This window comes from Neofelis nebulosa, chromosome 6, assembly GCF_028018385.1.
Source record: "Neofelis nebulosa isolate mNeoNeb1 chromosome 6, mNeoNeb1.pri, whole genome shotgun sequence".
NCBI classification, from domain to species: domain Eukaryota; kingdom Metazoa; phylum Chordata; class Mammalia; order Carnivora; family Felidae; genus Neofelis; species Neofelis nebulosa.
Window position 1 is genome coordinate 28,410,960 of NC_080787.1, and position 15,189 is coordinate 28,426,148.

At 48.8% G+C, this 15,189-nt stretch overlaps 1 protein-coding gene across 2 annotated transcripts in view; it reads left to right on the top strand.

The window, feature by feature from the left end:
- The first annotated feature begins 9,343 nt into the window (after positions 1-9,343).
- Positions 9,344-15,189, top strand: part of PXDC1 (PX domain containing 1) — a 30,133-nt gene continuing 24,287 nt past the window's right edge. The window contains exon 1 of one of the 2 annotated variants that reach the window (XR_009262848.1): positions 9,344-10,626. Coding sequence is in view for 1 of the 2 variants with exons in the window: in XM_058733155.1 (XP_058589138.1) it covers positions 10,371-10,626 (256 nt within the window). In the remaining variant the exon portion in view is untranslated. The remainder of the gene's footprint in view (positions 10,627-15,189) is intronic. The other variant, XM_058733155.1, reaches the window with a different exon arrangement.

Below are 15,189 nucleotides of genomic sequence, written 5' to 3' on the forward strand. Positions count from 1 at the left end.
AGTGAAATGATCATTAAAGTCCCATCTAGCTAGCAGGCGAAATGATTCTATTAAACTTTAGTTGAATATCTAACTTGGGGAAATTGGGTATAAAATGCAATGTCCTGGACTTAATTTGGGGGAGGGGGGTTCTCGTGTCCTACAGTGATGGTGGTGTGCAATAAACCTGGGTATCTCAGGACCAAGGACCCTTGAAATATAGCTGTCCCCACACTCTTTATTGCCTTGTGCACAGCTACAAGTTACACACAAGAAGCAGTATTGTTTGATTTAGCTTTTTCCTTGACTTTTAACTCAGTGAATAGGAATTCCTCTGGGACGAATTTTAACATGCTCAATAGAAATCCTTGCCCACTGATGCTTATACAGAATCTGAGCCTTAATACCACTTTAAGACTATCAGCAGAAATAAATGGCTTCTCAAGGCAGAAAACAGGACTTTTCCCCTCTCTTCTTGCTGATTTATGACTTACTGATTTGAAATCACATTTAGATTATCTGCATACTATAAAGGAGTAGAAATAAAAATATATTCTCCCTCTCCAATATTTTCTTTCAAAAATTTTCAAATATTCAAAAGTTGAAAGAATAAAATAGTAATAAGGGACTGCAACACTTTCCTTGGATTCCACAATTATTAACATTTTGCTATAATCACCTCACCTATCTATCTATTTATTTATTGTGAGGCCAATTGAAAGCTAATGTTTAACATTATGGCATGTCATTACTAAGGACTTTGGCATGCAAAGCCTAAAAACAAGGACATTTTCAGTACAAAATATCATTATTACACTTATGAAAATAAAAAAAATTCTGAAATGCCATTTAATATCTTGTTCATCGTCTTTTCCAATAATAAAAATTATTCTTTATGCTGATTAATAGATTTACTTTGATGTACTAGGTGTGACTTCTCAACACTTGGTTTCCTCTATTGGCAGAAAGCATGACTTATGAGATTTGAGACTGTTGTAATATGCAGATTCTCATTTCTAGTAAATGTACTCCAAACTCAGTTACTTGAAGGCATATTTTATTTGACAATGAAGTTAGCCTGGTGGGATCACCAGTAATCTAAGTTGGTTATCTGTCTATGTGCATAGGCATGTGGCAACCAATTACTAAATGTTACTCTGACCTTTTCCTAGACGCAGATCACCATGGACCATCTTGAGGGTGGACAATACCAGGGCCTCGACTGTTGTTTTGTTCAGGCAGGAAAGCAGCTCCTGGGCTATGGGCAGTTTTAGGTGTAGATCTTCCTTGCCCTACAACCATATGTGCTGGATGTTCCTCAGACATCGCAGTTATGAGGATTAATCAGATCCAGACAAGAATCCTGTCCTAGTGATTGAGAGCATATCTATGCTCTTTAAAAAAAAAAAAAAAAAAACCAGAAAAACAAAATAACAAAAAAACAAAAAAACACCAGCTGAGCATTCAGACAGCAGGATGGAGTTCTTTAATGCAAAAATGCCTGCACTCTCCCCTGGCCAGAGTCAAAGCCTTAGCCATTTGGTATCTCACAGAGTTTCCCTGCCAGTGAGGGGACAGATCATGCCTAGTCCTCTGAAGGAAAAGAAAACACGGGAAGGAGATAGTGATGGGTGGAAGCATCATGCTCTTTGGTAGGGGGTTGGGAGTGACTCTCTTGTGAAGTGGTGGATTTGAGTAGAGACCAGGGAGGGCGGGAGCCATCCTGCCATCCGGTAGGACACCGGGCAGCTTTCAGCCCAGGCAAAGTAGCTGTGAAGGCCTGGGGTGGGTCTGCCTGACGTATCTGCAGGGGAGTAGACTGAGGGAATGGAAGAATGGTAGGGGATAAGCTGCAGGCCTGGGAGGGCTGGGGAGAGAGGGTGACACAGCAGGTCATGTAAAAGTCTTGGAGGACAGGCTGGATTTGGGAGTTTAACTCTGAGATGGGAAGCCATTTACAATCTGCATTTAGTACCTGAATGCAGGTCTGTGGCCTGCTTATCTATGTAGTAAATTTCCTTTGCTCCTCTTTCTCATCCCCTGTATTGTTTTAGACTTTCAGTTGTAAATTATGCATTTTTTATTGCATGTATAATTTGGAAAGTCACCTGAAATCTTTTGTGGAATCAAACAAGACATATCTGTATCTCTAAATCTATCTATCTAAGCAGTAAAAAAATTTTAAATTATATTACCTGTTTTGGCCTAACATTTCTGGTTAATATGAGCCGCTATGTTAGCTCAAAACACTAACAACCAAGTTCAGACATGGAAATTTTATTTTGATTCAGAATAAGGAAATTCAGAATCCTAGTAGTAACCATGATCCTTTATTTAATCTAACTATTCAAAGAGGACTGATATCTGTCCTAATATAATAGATATCCCTCATATGAATATTATGGACAGTCACTGTGTCTCAAGCTACAATGCCAATTCCTTAATATTTCAACTTTGGTCTCGGGGTGCCTGGGTGGCTCAGTTGGTTGAGTGTCCAACTCTTGGTTTCAGTTCAGGTCATGATATGGTTCTTGAGTTAGAGCCCTATGCTGGGCTCTGTGCTGAGCATAGGGCCTGCTTGGGATTCTCTGTCTCTCTCCCTCCGCCCTTCTCCCCTGCATGTGTGCTCTCTCTCTCTCTAAAATAAATTAAATGAAAAAAAAATTAAAAGTATTTCAACTTTGATCTTTAAAGTTTCCTTATTTTTCCTGTATAGTTTCCACAAACAAGCTTACTAATTCTGCTCATGGTGGCCAATAGAAAACAGCTTGACTGGATGTTTTGATGAGCTAATAAATGTGAAAAAAATGTTTATCTTGAAACCAGAAAATTATGTTAAATCACCTCATATATTCATGCATTTGTACCATTAGAGGAAATGGAATGGGTGCGGGGAAGAACTACAAATATTGTGTCTGTCCACAGGCTGTTTGCTGACTCACCTCACACAGGTTATACATTGAAGAATATATATAGAATTCCAGTAACTAAACAGTGTGAACACCATCAGCCTTTCCCAGTGGGATTTTTAGGGCTGTGACTAATGCTGATAGTCTCAAACAGTCCTGGGTTTTCATTGAATTTTCAGAGTGTCATGCTAAAAAATGGCAACATAAATTTAGGCAAACACCTTGGCTGCAGCGGAGGGTGAAGTCTATCTATTATCTAGGCCTTAAGTAACGAAATTCCATCCTCAGAAAAGGGAGAGTGTGAAACAATACTCAGTTTGGCAGAAGCAAAGGTGAGATTGGCGGTGCAGGGGCTGAGGGCAGGTCACCTCAACATGTGCCACTTTGGCATACTGATGATTTCAAATAAAAGTTACCTAAGATACAGCAGTGCAAGAAGGACTTTCAGACTGTCCTCCCTTCCCCTAGAAGCAGGATATAAATCTCACATGGAAAAGGGACCCTCCTTGTACCAGGAGGTAAAGAGATATCCTTACCACCAGATAGAGGGAATTCAGAGCTTAGAAGGCCGTATAAACAACCTTTGCTACTTTTTACTAATTTACCACCCAGCCCAAATTCTGTTTAGAATTTTTTTTTTAAGTTTTATTTATTTATTTTGAGAGAGAGAGAGAGAGAGAGGCGGGGAGGGACAGAACGAGAGGGGGAGACAGAGAGAATCCCCAGCAGGCTCCACACTGTCAGCACAGAGCAGGACGCAAGGCTTGAACTCAGGAACCATGATGAGATCGTGACCTGAGCTGAAGTTGGATGTTTAACAGACTGAGCCATCCAGGTGCCCCTAGAATTTCTTACTGAATGAAGCTCTCAAAGTTAAGTTTTATTCGTTCTGTCAACTCCCTGTAGATTTACGGTCTCTTTGTCTAAAAAGTATGAAAACTGCCTGTTTGGTCATTTCCTTGGTTCTTAATTTCACTGTTGGGCCTTCATCACATTTAATAAAACTTTGGGTTTTTTCTCCTGCCAATTTGTCTTATGTAAATTTAATTCTTTATCCAGCTAGAAGAATTCAAAAGATAGAGGAAGAATTTTTTCTTTCCCACAATAGGAATAGGGTTAGGATCCCTTGGGGATAAGAAGGACGAGAGGGATTATATGGATAAAAAGACAGATTCAGGGAGAATTGATGCGTGAGTGAGTCTCAGTGGTCATCTACAGCCTGATCTTACTTAGTAGTCAGGAAACAGAGACATTAGGAGCACAAGTGATTGACTACACAGCTAGCTGAATATCCTTAGTGACAAAGGAGAAGTGACCATGTAGACAGTATGAGAAAGAATCTGCTTAGATGAACTTGAACTTTTAAATTACCTTCGATTTACTGCAGTCATGCCTGATTATTGCATGAAATCTGGAAAATACAAAAGTGCACAAAAGAAAATAAAAACCCATCACTGAGAAATAGTCATCATGAACATTTTAGTCTGTCCCTTTTTAAAATGGTTCAATGCCTGGGGTTGGATGATAAATTATGAAACTTCCCCAATGTCTAATTGTTGGAAATCAAGGGATGTCATTTTGGCAGGAGAACAGTGTTGGCTCTCTGGCTCATTCAGCCATTCCGCAGTTATTCAGTGAGCATTCATCAGGTGCCAGGCCCTGTGTTGGGCATGAGGCATACAAATATGAACAAGACAGGTATAGTTAGTCCCTGACCTCATGGAGATTACATTTCTCTCCAGGAAAACACGATTAACACTTAGGTACAATTATGAATGAATGCAGGCATTATGAGATTGTACAATGGTGTCTCTTGACATATTCCAGAGTCACTTTCTCTGGTTGTTGCTACCCAGAGTGGACTGCAGGCCATGAGCATCAACATCTCCTAGGAACCTGTCAGAGATACAGACTCTCAGGCCCATCCAGACCTAATGAAACACAGTCTGCTGTTCACCAAGCTTCCTGGGGACCCACAAGCACATGAGGGTTTGAGGGGCACTGGTCTAAAGTATGAGTGGGAATCAGCAGTCCATGGCAAGTGGTGGAGAGAATGGGGAAGGCCTGTCAAGCCCATAAGTGGGCTCTGGGTGGAGATGCCTGCCACCTGGAGACAGTGGAGACAGGCCAGTGTGGCTGGAGCAAGACCAGATGGGGCTGGTGGGATGAGCAGGGAGGCCCTCAGTCTGGGGCTTGCCATGGGTTGGAACCACTTTAGATCCTCTTGGAGCCTTCAGTGTCCTCACCTGCCAAGGGACAATCATCCTCCGCCCCATTCCCCATCCCCAGGGGCTGTTGGGAGGCTCAGATTCGTTAATGTGCTACAGGTGTTCACAGCTGTGGGCCTCTCACTGCTCTTCTTTGGAAGAAAAACGAAGAGCTGTGGTTTCCAGGATGCTCACTGAATTACCTTACCATGTCTGGAACTGGTGAGGTGGGACTCAAAAGTAATTCCTGGTGCTCATACAAATAGTTTATGAAATGCATACTAAGCACAGGTAGTCATTCTGCATATTGGTGGAGGTAGAGTGTTAGGAGAGGGGTTACAAATGGTGGAAGCTGTGAGGTTAGGGCTGCCCCTGGGGCCAGGACTACCTCCCCCATCCCCGGCTCACTGCCTGGCATCAGCCCCCTGCTTCCTATAGTGTTGTGTTGTCAGACACAGGAGGGGGGACACAGGGTGACCTGGAGAAGTGACTACCAACCTTTGCACTGTCTTCCTCTTAAATGTGAGGCCTGGAGAGAAAGGGTAGAACTTAAAACAAAGCAAAACAAAACACCACTAACAACGACAAAGCCAAAACAAAACAACAAGAGAAGAAAAACAGAGAAACCAACCTCCCTTCAAAAGTAAAGGCCTTGAAGCTCATTTGCTATCATGAATCCGATTGAAGTATCTGGTTTCCATGGCTCTTACCCAGAGCAGGGCTCTTCCTGCGTTGCACCTGTGTAACTCTGCACCGGGCTTGAAAGATGGACAAGGTGAGCCAGAGAGCTCCTCTTTGTTCTCCACTTTCACACGCTATTATGCAGGCTCAGGCACTGAGCTAGCTAATCAGCTTGATTTACAGCCTGAAACCACCCTACCTCTTGTGTATCTGGTCCTAACATTTATATACTACGGGCCTCAAAGGTGTTCACGGCTCACTTTCTGCCACCTACCATGTTATCTGTCCTAGTAACAGGCATGGGCTTTTCCAAATTCTTGTTTACAATTCCTAATTCACAGAAAGGCATATCCAGGCCAAGAAAGTTTAGGTGGGTTTGAGGTAAAACAGCTGGAATCAGTCAGTGGCTCGACAGGACCAGAACTCAGAAGTGCTAGTACTTATTTCAGAGATCCATTCACCACCATCAGATGATGATATTTAAGTCACAAAAAAATACTAAGACGGAAATCTCATTAGCAATTATTCCCACCACCGAGACGCTAGCACTGGGGAATGCTCTGGCTATGTACTACCAGCCTCCCACAGCACCCTAGCCTTTTTAAAAATTACACAGTATATGGGGTGCCTGTGTGGCTCAATCAGTTGAGCATCTGACTTCGGCTCAGGTCATGATCTCACAGTTCATGAGCTCGAGCCCTGCGTCAGGCTCTGTGCTGACAGCCCGGAGTCTGGAGCCTACTTGGGATTCTGTGTCTCCTATCTCTCTGCCCCTCCTCCCCTTCAAAAAAAAATAAATAAATAAATAAACATTTAAAAAAAATTACATGGTATGTGAATTCCTCTAATTCAGAAATATACATAAGAACAGTATAAAGCCAATATCCCTCTGACACCCTCCTATCTGGACTCATTCACCACCCCAAAGGCAGCTTTATGAATTTGGCAGTATCTTTCTAAATTTAGAATTGCTTTGTCATACATATCTTTATTACTACACTATACCCATCAGCCGTTTCCACTGACATTTTGTTTCTGGGATCTATCATACTTTTATAACTGATCCATTTTTTTTGGAGCTGTATTGTATTCTATCACGTGTCACTAATTTATTCATTCCACTTTTGATGAATGTTGAAGCCCTTTCCAATTTCTTACTGTGACAAACACTGCAACAATGAGTGTCTTTGTACCTTTCTTTTGCTGTCCACGTGTAAATACTTCTTTAGGATAGAATCCTAGGTGTTGTTGGATGAAAAGTTACACACATTTTTAATTTTAACAACTACTGCTAAAGTGCCTTCCAAAGAGCCTGTCCCATCTGATGCAACCAAATCAGTGTATGAGGGTACGTGTCTGTCCATAATCTTGCAAAAATCCTTACTGTCAGACGTGTCCAAGTATACTTTTCAAAAGTTAAATACAACTCTCAAATGTTTCTACAAATATGGCATGCACATATGTCAAATTTTTTTTTACTTCATCAATTAATGAGAAAATTTGTAAGATGAAAAAGTTGATTCAAAGACCATTTGAAGAAACAGGTTTATACAATCCTTAAAATATATTAAAACAATATTGCTAGACTAGACATAAAGATGGTTAATGTCCAGGGTGCCTGGTTGACTCAATAGGTTAAGCATCGGACTCTTGATTTCTGTTCAGCCGACTCTTAATTTCTGCTCAGTTCATGATCTCATGGTTGCTGGGATCAAGCCTGATTAAGCCCCACGTGAACTCTGTCAGCACGGAGCCTGCTTGCAATTCTTTCCCTCTCTCTCTCTGCCCCTACCCTGCATTCGCATGCACACGTGCATGCTCTCTCTCTGCGTGTCTCAAATAAATAAAATTTTAAAAAATGGTTAATGTCCTACAGGGCAATAAATTATAACCTGTGAAGTTATCTTTTCTCTGGGGCGAAAATTATCTGCATCTCTACCAAGCACAAATCTACAAGTTAATATATAACTTTGCAGAGTCTTAGCCTTTCATTAATAGTAAATAGCAACATCAAACAATGGTGCATTCTGCTAGAAAATTAAGTAATCCTTGGGCTTTGAAACAATGCCCAATAACTATGAAAGGACATAGATTGAGAGGGTGACTATTCTCTTGGCCTTTCTAGATATTGGATAAGTTTCTTAACAGATTTTTAGAAATCTGTATCAATGCAATGTATTAAAAAATGGTAGTTCATTGTGTTTCAATCTGAAGTTCTGTAATTAATAGTGGCTTTGGGGCAGTCATTACTTTTTAGTTAGCCCTGGTTTCTCTCCTTCCAGGTCTCTTGAAACAAATATCACTGATAGGAAAACACTTTCTTCTCTTTAGTGACCAGGAATGCTCGCCACAGACTGAGGGGCAACTTTACAAAGTTAGGTCTCCCTAGCAACAGGGGTCCAAAGACCTGATTGTTCCTAGGCAAGATTTTACAGAATGCTTAAAAGCACCTTAATTCTGGCCTTTAAAGTACTAGGGATGGCTGTTCAGCCCAGTGGCAGTAAGAGAAAAAGGGTGTGTGTCCTGGGAGGGTGACCGTAGGGGGGAGGCGGGGGGAGAACTGGGCGGCTCAGTGGGGCTTTGTTGAGGGAGGTCAAACTCAGCCCTGCTCCACTCCTTCAGCCTCTGCCCTCAGGCCCCTGGGTGCACAGAGCAGACTCCCTGGGGTCAGCCTATCAATCACACCACACTTACTGATTGCCACCACAGTGCCAGGAGGCCATGCCAAATTGTGGAAAACCCCTTCTCCTCCCAGTTTGCACAGCAAACGGGGACTATGACCAGCACGGGGGACCGGGCGGGGGTGGGGGGTGGTTTAAGACAAACCTAGATGGTGAACCATGAAGATAGGATACCTACAAGTCACTGGAGCAGTCTGAATAAAACCTGGTGGTGGTGACGGGGTGATGGGGGTGGGAAGGAGGACACGTCTGGGTCTGGAGTCAGTCAAGTGACCAGCAACCCGCCCTCAACCTCTAAAGTTTTTGTGCACTAGCTGGCCTTTCGATACTTTCTAGAACTCTGCAAAGTGTGAAGAGCCAACCCGGTCTCTCCCACCCCTGCCTAGAGCGATGTGAAGTCACTTGAGACACTTCAGGACCCAATTTCCAATTCTTAAACTATCGCTTGAAATTATCTACCAATGAGGAACAGCCTAAGAAATCAAGGCTGCTATAGATCCCAGTTTTCAATGTGGGCAGTTAACCCATTTAGACTTCCGAAATCCCAGTCTCACAAAGGGCTACCAGGCTCCGGGGGAGGCTCTTTCAGAGGAGACGCCTTTCCCACCACCGGTTTGTCCCACTTCTTAAAAAGATTTGGGGTCTTCTTTTCCTTTTGGGGGCGACCGCTTGGCTGGCTGGCCGGACGAGATCTTAAGAGACGCCCCTTCTCAGTCTGTCCATCCCGGCGCGTCCTGGTCTACAGCAGGCGTCCGGGCTGCTGCAGCACGACTGGAATGCGCGGGGGGACGCGGGGCGGGGAGCGGACGCGGCGGGGGGGGGGGGGGGGGGGGTGGAGACGCTGGGCACGGGGAGGGGACGCCGGGCGCGGAGAGAACGCGGGGCAGGCGGGTCTCTGCCCTAGACCTCGGCTCCCGGCCCTGCCTGGGGTGGATGGGCGACGGCTCAGGGACTAGGGCGAAGCCAACAGTCCCGACGCCCGGCGCGACCGGACCTCTGGCACCGCAGCCTCGCCCGCGCTCCGCCCAGCCCTCGTCCCGGCCCCGGCACACGTGCAGTTTCCTTCCCGGTCGCCGGCCGGGTGGGGCGCGCAGCCCCCCACCCACGAGTTCCCCAGGACCGAGAAACGGAAGAGAAGAAAGTCTGCACCGCGAGCCCCGGGAGTGCAGGCCCGCCCCCGCCCTCCCTTCCCAGCTTCTCATCCAGTCACCGGCCGGCGGCTCAGGGGCCGGGAGGGGAAGGAAGCGGCGGGGGCGGTCCGGGTCCGGGCCCGGGCGGGGGGCGCGGGGGAGGGGCCCGGCGCTCGGGTTTCGGCCGGGCTCCCGGCCGCCAGGGTGTCGGCGGCCCCAGCAGCACGGGCTTCGCGTGGGCGGCGCGGTGCGCGGCGGGCCAGGCCGCCCCCTCCGCTCGCGGCCCGCGGCCCGCGGCGCGTCCGCTCACCCGGAGGCGGGAGGAAGGCGGCGGCGGCCTCGACGTCGACGACCGCGCCGCCCGCGATGGGAAGTGCCTTATAAAGCCGCAACTCGGCCGGGCCCGACCGACTCGCCGCCGCGCTTCCCTTGGAGTGCGCGCAGAGGCCGGGGGCTGACCCCAGACAGACCGGGGTTACGACGGACTCCGGCCCTTGACAGCCGCCAGGCGGACCGCGGCTCCGGACAGACCTCGGACGGCCGGCGGACTCCGGCCCCATCCCGGGTCCGAGCGGACCACAGGCAGACCCCGGCCCGATCCCAGCTCCGGACAGACATCGGACGGACCCTGGCCCCGGATAGACCTCAATCCCGGGCAGACCGCAGGCACACGGCGGCCCGATCCCGGCTCCGGAGACCTCGGACCGACCCCGGCCCGGCAGGCGGGCGGGCGGGCGGGGGCCGAGGGCGCCCCCGGAGGCGGGGGCATGAGCGGCCCGCGGCATGGCCTCGGCGGTGTTTGAGGGCACCTCGCTCGTGAACATGTTCGTGCGCGGCTGCTGGGTGAACGGCATCCGCAGGCTCATCGTCAGCCGGCGCGGCGACGAGGAGGAGTTCTTCGAGATCCGCACCGAGTGGTCGGACCGCAGCGTGCTCTACCTGCACCGCAGCTTCGCAGACCTGGGCCGCCTCTGGCAGCGCCTCCGCGACGCCTTCCCCGAGGACCGGCCCGAGCTAGCGCGCGCGCCGCTGCGACAAGGTTCGGGGGCCGCGGGCACCGAGGTGGGGCCGGGGGGCGCCTCGGATGGGATCTTAGCCGGAGATGTGGTTGCATGGTCGTCTTACAGCGCAATGAAGGGAGGAGGGGAAGTTACTTAAACCGAGATTGCGGCTTTCCCCTCCATCCCTGGCACGGGACAGGGGACGCTCAGATCCTCCGCTCCCAAATGAAGGGCTCCCGAGGCGGCAGTGGTCGGAGGACAAGGAGTCAGCCCGTGGAGCCCTGGGGCCTCCGGGCCGAGATTGGCAAGACAGACGCCCTGACTGTCCCCAGGGACGAGTCACTGACCAGTACCAGTGCAGCGGCCAGTGTTGGGGTGAACCCAGCCCCTGCTCCGTCCCCACCTCCCAACCCCCGGGAGGGCGGGCTGCGACCCCCGCCTCGCCCGGAAGGGGACAGGAGAGAGTCGGTGAAACATTTGGGAAGAGTTAACCACAGTGTCCGGCTGGGGTCGCGTGGGCTCTGGCAGCCGCCCCTCCGAGGGCTCCGCTGGAAGGGGCTGTGTCTCCGGTCTCCTCCGGTGACGGAGGAGCCTGGGTGCGAGTTGCCACGCAGCCTTCTGTCACTCCTCCGGAGGGGCCTCCCTTCTGGCGACTACTAGGGAGAGCCCGGTCCCCACCCCAGGGGTGGGTCCAACATTTGGGTTTGATTAACCGCGGCAGCCTCCTCCCTGGCCTTGTGACTGCCCTGGCCCTTGGAGATTTGAGTTCTCAGAGAACTGCCGCGGCTTCCTTCTGCCAGGCTGACGCCCTTCCAGGGGCTGCACTTGGGAGGCAGCAGGAGAGGCGGCCGGCCGCCAGAGGGAAGGAAGCGCCTGAGCGAGGCGAGCCTAGAAGTAGGAGGGGCTGGGAGAGAGGGGGCCAGGGAAGGCTGTAGGGCTCTGAGCAACCTTCCTCCACCACGGCTTGTGACCACCTGCAGCGCTGAGAATGGTCACACGTCACCCAGAGGCCGTCCTGTCCACAGTCTTCTAAACATACCTGGGGGCTCCTTTGGGGGCACTTTACTGAAGCAGAGGGTGGCCGGGACGAGTCTCCTTAGCTGCTGGTCTGCCTGAGGTCTTATGATAACCTCTACTTCCCCAGGTCGATCCCCCCTGCCCCCCGCCCCAGTGTGTGAATTATATGGATAATTAGCTCAGTTCTCATGACACATCCTTTGGAAAGGCTCCCAAAGCCAGCAAGTTTGAAGGCCCTGAGCCAGACGGCCTGCCTTTCAGGCTTCTCTTTGCCCCCCAGATTCTCACATTGATTTCGGATATGGAGATAGCTTTGTATTGTTTCAGCATGGCAGAGTTTTCCTTGGATTTGCTATTTGGGTGTGGATGTTGTTGTATTTTTTGATTTACCAAATGAATGCCTGAATCAGGAAAGCTTTGATGCAGGAACAGCAGTTTATTGTTGACTTACGTCCTTGCGGGAACAAGGCTGACCATGAGAGCCCCAGAGAGCTGGCCCTCCCCTCTGTGCTCCCTCCCACACACACCCCCTCCACCCCTGCTCTAGGTCTCACTCCGGTCAGGTGACACAGCTCAGGTGTGTGACCCCAAGCAGGTAGATTGGCTGGAATTGTCCCCCCACCCCCACCCCGCCCCGTAGCATAGTACTTTTCCTATTCTTGTCTTTTTCTTTTCCTTTTTTTTTTTTTTTTTTGGTGAGAATTACAATGCATAGTATAGTGTCCAGCAATAGTTAGTCCTTCCTATACTCTAGTTGTTACTGTTACCCTCAGCGTCAGCACTTCTGGCAAGGGTTGTAGCCAGCTGAGAGGCCCCAGGATATGGTAGTGAAAACACCTTGCCTGGAGCAGAGGCGGGGGTGAGTGTGAGGCACCAGACTTACTTTGCACACGCAGCCAGGCTCTGTCCTCTCTGTGCTCACGCTCTGGATCCGTTCTGGGTTCGTGATGCGGAGACACGTAGCATGCGTCTGAAGATGGAGCATCTACAAGTGAGAAAGGTTTAGGAAGAAAGTGATTATCAGGGAGAAAAGAAGATCCAGAGGGACAGGATGGCTGCTCAGGTATCTGAGGGGGACTAGAACTGGGTGTTAGCCAGGCTGCTGGTAGAGGTAGGGGCGGTGGGGGTGATCAGGACGGGGACCAGTGGTTGGCTTTGTACTGGAACTGTTGGCACTACCTCCTGGGCTAGAGTCCTGTCCAGTGGAGACCTCCTGCCAGGGCTGGGCTGGCACCCCCTGGAGGGGAGGAGATGGGGCACTGGGACCAGAGGAAGGCGTGACCTTAATTCTTTGTTCCGGTCCTAGATTCTCTGCCTGGGGGCAAGCTGGTACTGACCCCTCCTGCACTACCTGAGTTTTGGGGCGCAATCCCAGGGGAACCCCTTTTCCTTTCTTAGATCCTTTTAAGTCCAGGGAAATTGTTCACGGAGTAAAACACATAACAGTAATGTAAGAGAAGATTCTACCTTATTTCTATACAGGTTTATTATTTGCATAAAAACATTGTCTGGATATACAAACTGTAAATACAAAAGGTAACCAGGTGCATGTATTCTATTGGAAATGCCAGGTTTTCTCAGTATAATTCCCCATCAGATTCCCTCGCTTGAAATTTATTGAAATAGTTCTGGGCTGGGCTAGATCTGGGCTCTCTACTTTTATTAAAAAGCTTTGTGAGGAAATCTGGGTTTCAGAGCTCACGCTGGCAGCCGGCTGGTAGCTCTTATAAATGTCTGACTGAACACCCTCACGGGGTGTGAAAGCCTTGGCCCCTACTTGCATTTTTGAATCTGCATGCAATTAAAGGGATGTTGAGCCCTTTTTCTTAGTCCCCCAAGTACTGCAGTGGAGGAAAATGTTTATGTGGAGAGAGTGTGCTTTTTTCTCCCTTGTGCACATGCACTGTGGTGTTAAGCTCGGCAACCGTCCGTGGGCCTTGAATATTTCACAGAGACACATGCGCAGAGATACTTAAAGCCCTGCATGGGTAGAGGCACAGTGCTTACTAATTTACCTTCCTGGCCTCCTCTCTGGGCAGGGCTGACCACCCCGTCCTTTCTTGGGCCCCAGCCTGAGAAGATGGAGACATCTGCTTCCTGTAGATATTATCTCTGGGTGACCAAGGGGTTCCTTTTGCCTTTTCTACACCTTCTACCCAGTGGGGCTGGGTCTTTAAGTTGAATTCCCTCTGCATAATACTTGTGTGGTTCAGAGTTTCCTGACCGTGGCCAAGGTTTCCTGCCTATTACATCCCTTACATCTGGGAAGGTTTAACATGTTCAAGCATCAGCTTGTAGAATCTCTGATTGACCATTTGGGGCTCTTGGACTATTCTGATTTTTGTTTTTTTAATAGCACCAATATCAGGCTTTGTGAAGTCATCTGGTCACCACTGCAGCAAGAAATTCTATTTCCAAAATAGTCAGGTGATCTTTGATTCCTGACTACTGTGAAGTCAACATTTTGATTTCACATTCATCCATTCAGTGAGTATCCGCTGAGTACCTACCATGTGCCAGGAATTTGTCTAGGTGGTGGGGACACAGCAGTGATCAAAAGAGACAAAAAAAAAAAAAAATTCCCTGCCTTCATGACTCTCATTCTCTTGTTGGGATAAATCTAATAATAAACAAGAAAGACAAATAAATAATATGTTAGAGTAATAAGTATTCAGAAGAAAAAAGCAAGAAAAGGGCCTATGACCTCTAAGGGGAAGAGTTAACTTTCAGATAAGGTTCTCCAGAAAATCTCAAAGGAAATGAACTTTGAGTCGAGACCTGAAGGAAGGGAGGGAACAAGCCATTTTGTCAATACCTGGGGAAGAAAGCATTCCAGACAGAGGTGAGAAGTGCAAAGGCCCTGAGGCCAGCATATGCCTGATGGCTTCAAGAAGTGAAGAGGCAGCCCTCATGGCTGGAGTGGAGAGTAGGATATGGAGAGTAGGTGACCAGAGAGGAGGGAATGGGGAGATCTGGGAATACTCTGGCCGCTGAGAAAGACTGGAGGTGGGCAAGGGAGAGTCAAGGAGATGGGAGACAGGTGCTAGGGCATCCTGCCAGGTGCAGCAGAGCAGGTGTAAGAAGTGGTCAAACACTGATGTGTGTGGAAGGGAGAGATATGAGATTTACTGAGAGACCAGAGGTGGGGGGTACGGGAGGGTCAGGGCCACACCACAGCGTTCAGTGTGAGAAGTAGAATAGCCATTTCCTGGAATGGGGGAGCCTGCAGGAGGGCTGGTGTTGGGACCCAGCTTGAGTGTGGTATTTGAGCATTTTCTCTAAATAAAGCCCATCATTGAGGGCCTGGCTGTGCTGCTAGCATACAGGCCCGTATTCACTTGTATCACCAAGGACGTTAATCTACCTGCATATCACAGACGGTCTATTCTTCAGTTTGAGATCTGAGGAATGGAGTTAAGGCATCCAGGACAGCAGCAGAAAGGGCTGGCCATGGATCCACTTGCCCAGCTCGCACAAGCCTGACTGTGCCCCCAGGCCCTAAGCCTGCATGCTTATTCTCATGTGGACTGCGGGGGCAAAGGTCTGTGCTACCCTGAAACTAAAGGGGAGATCACCACCTGATG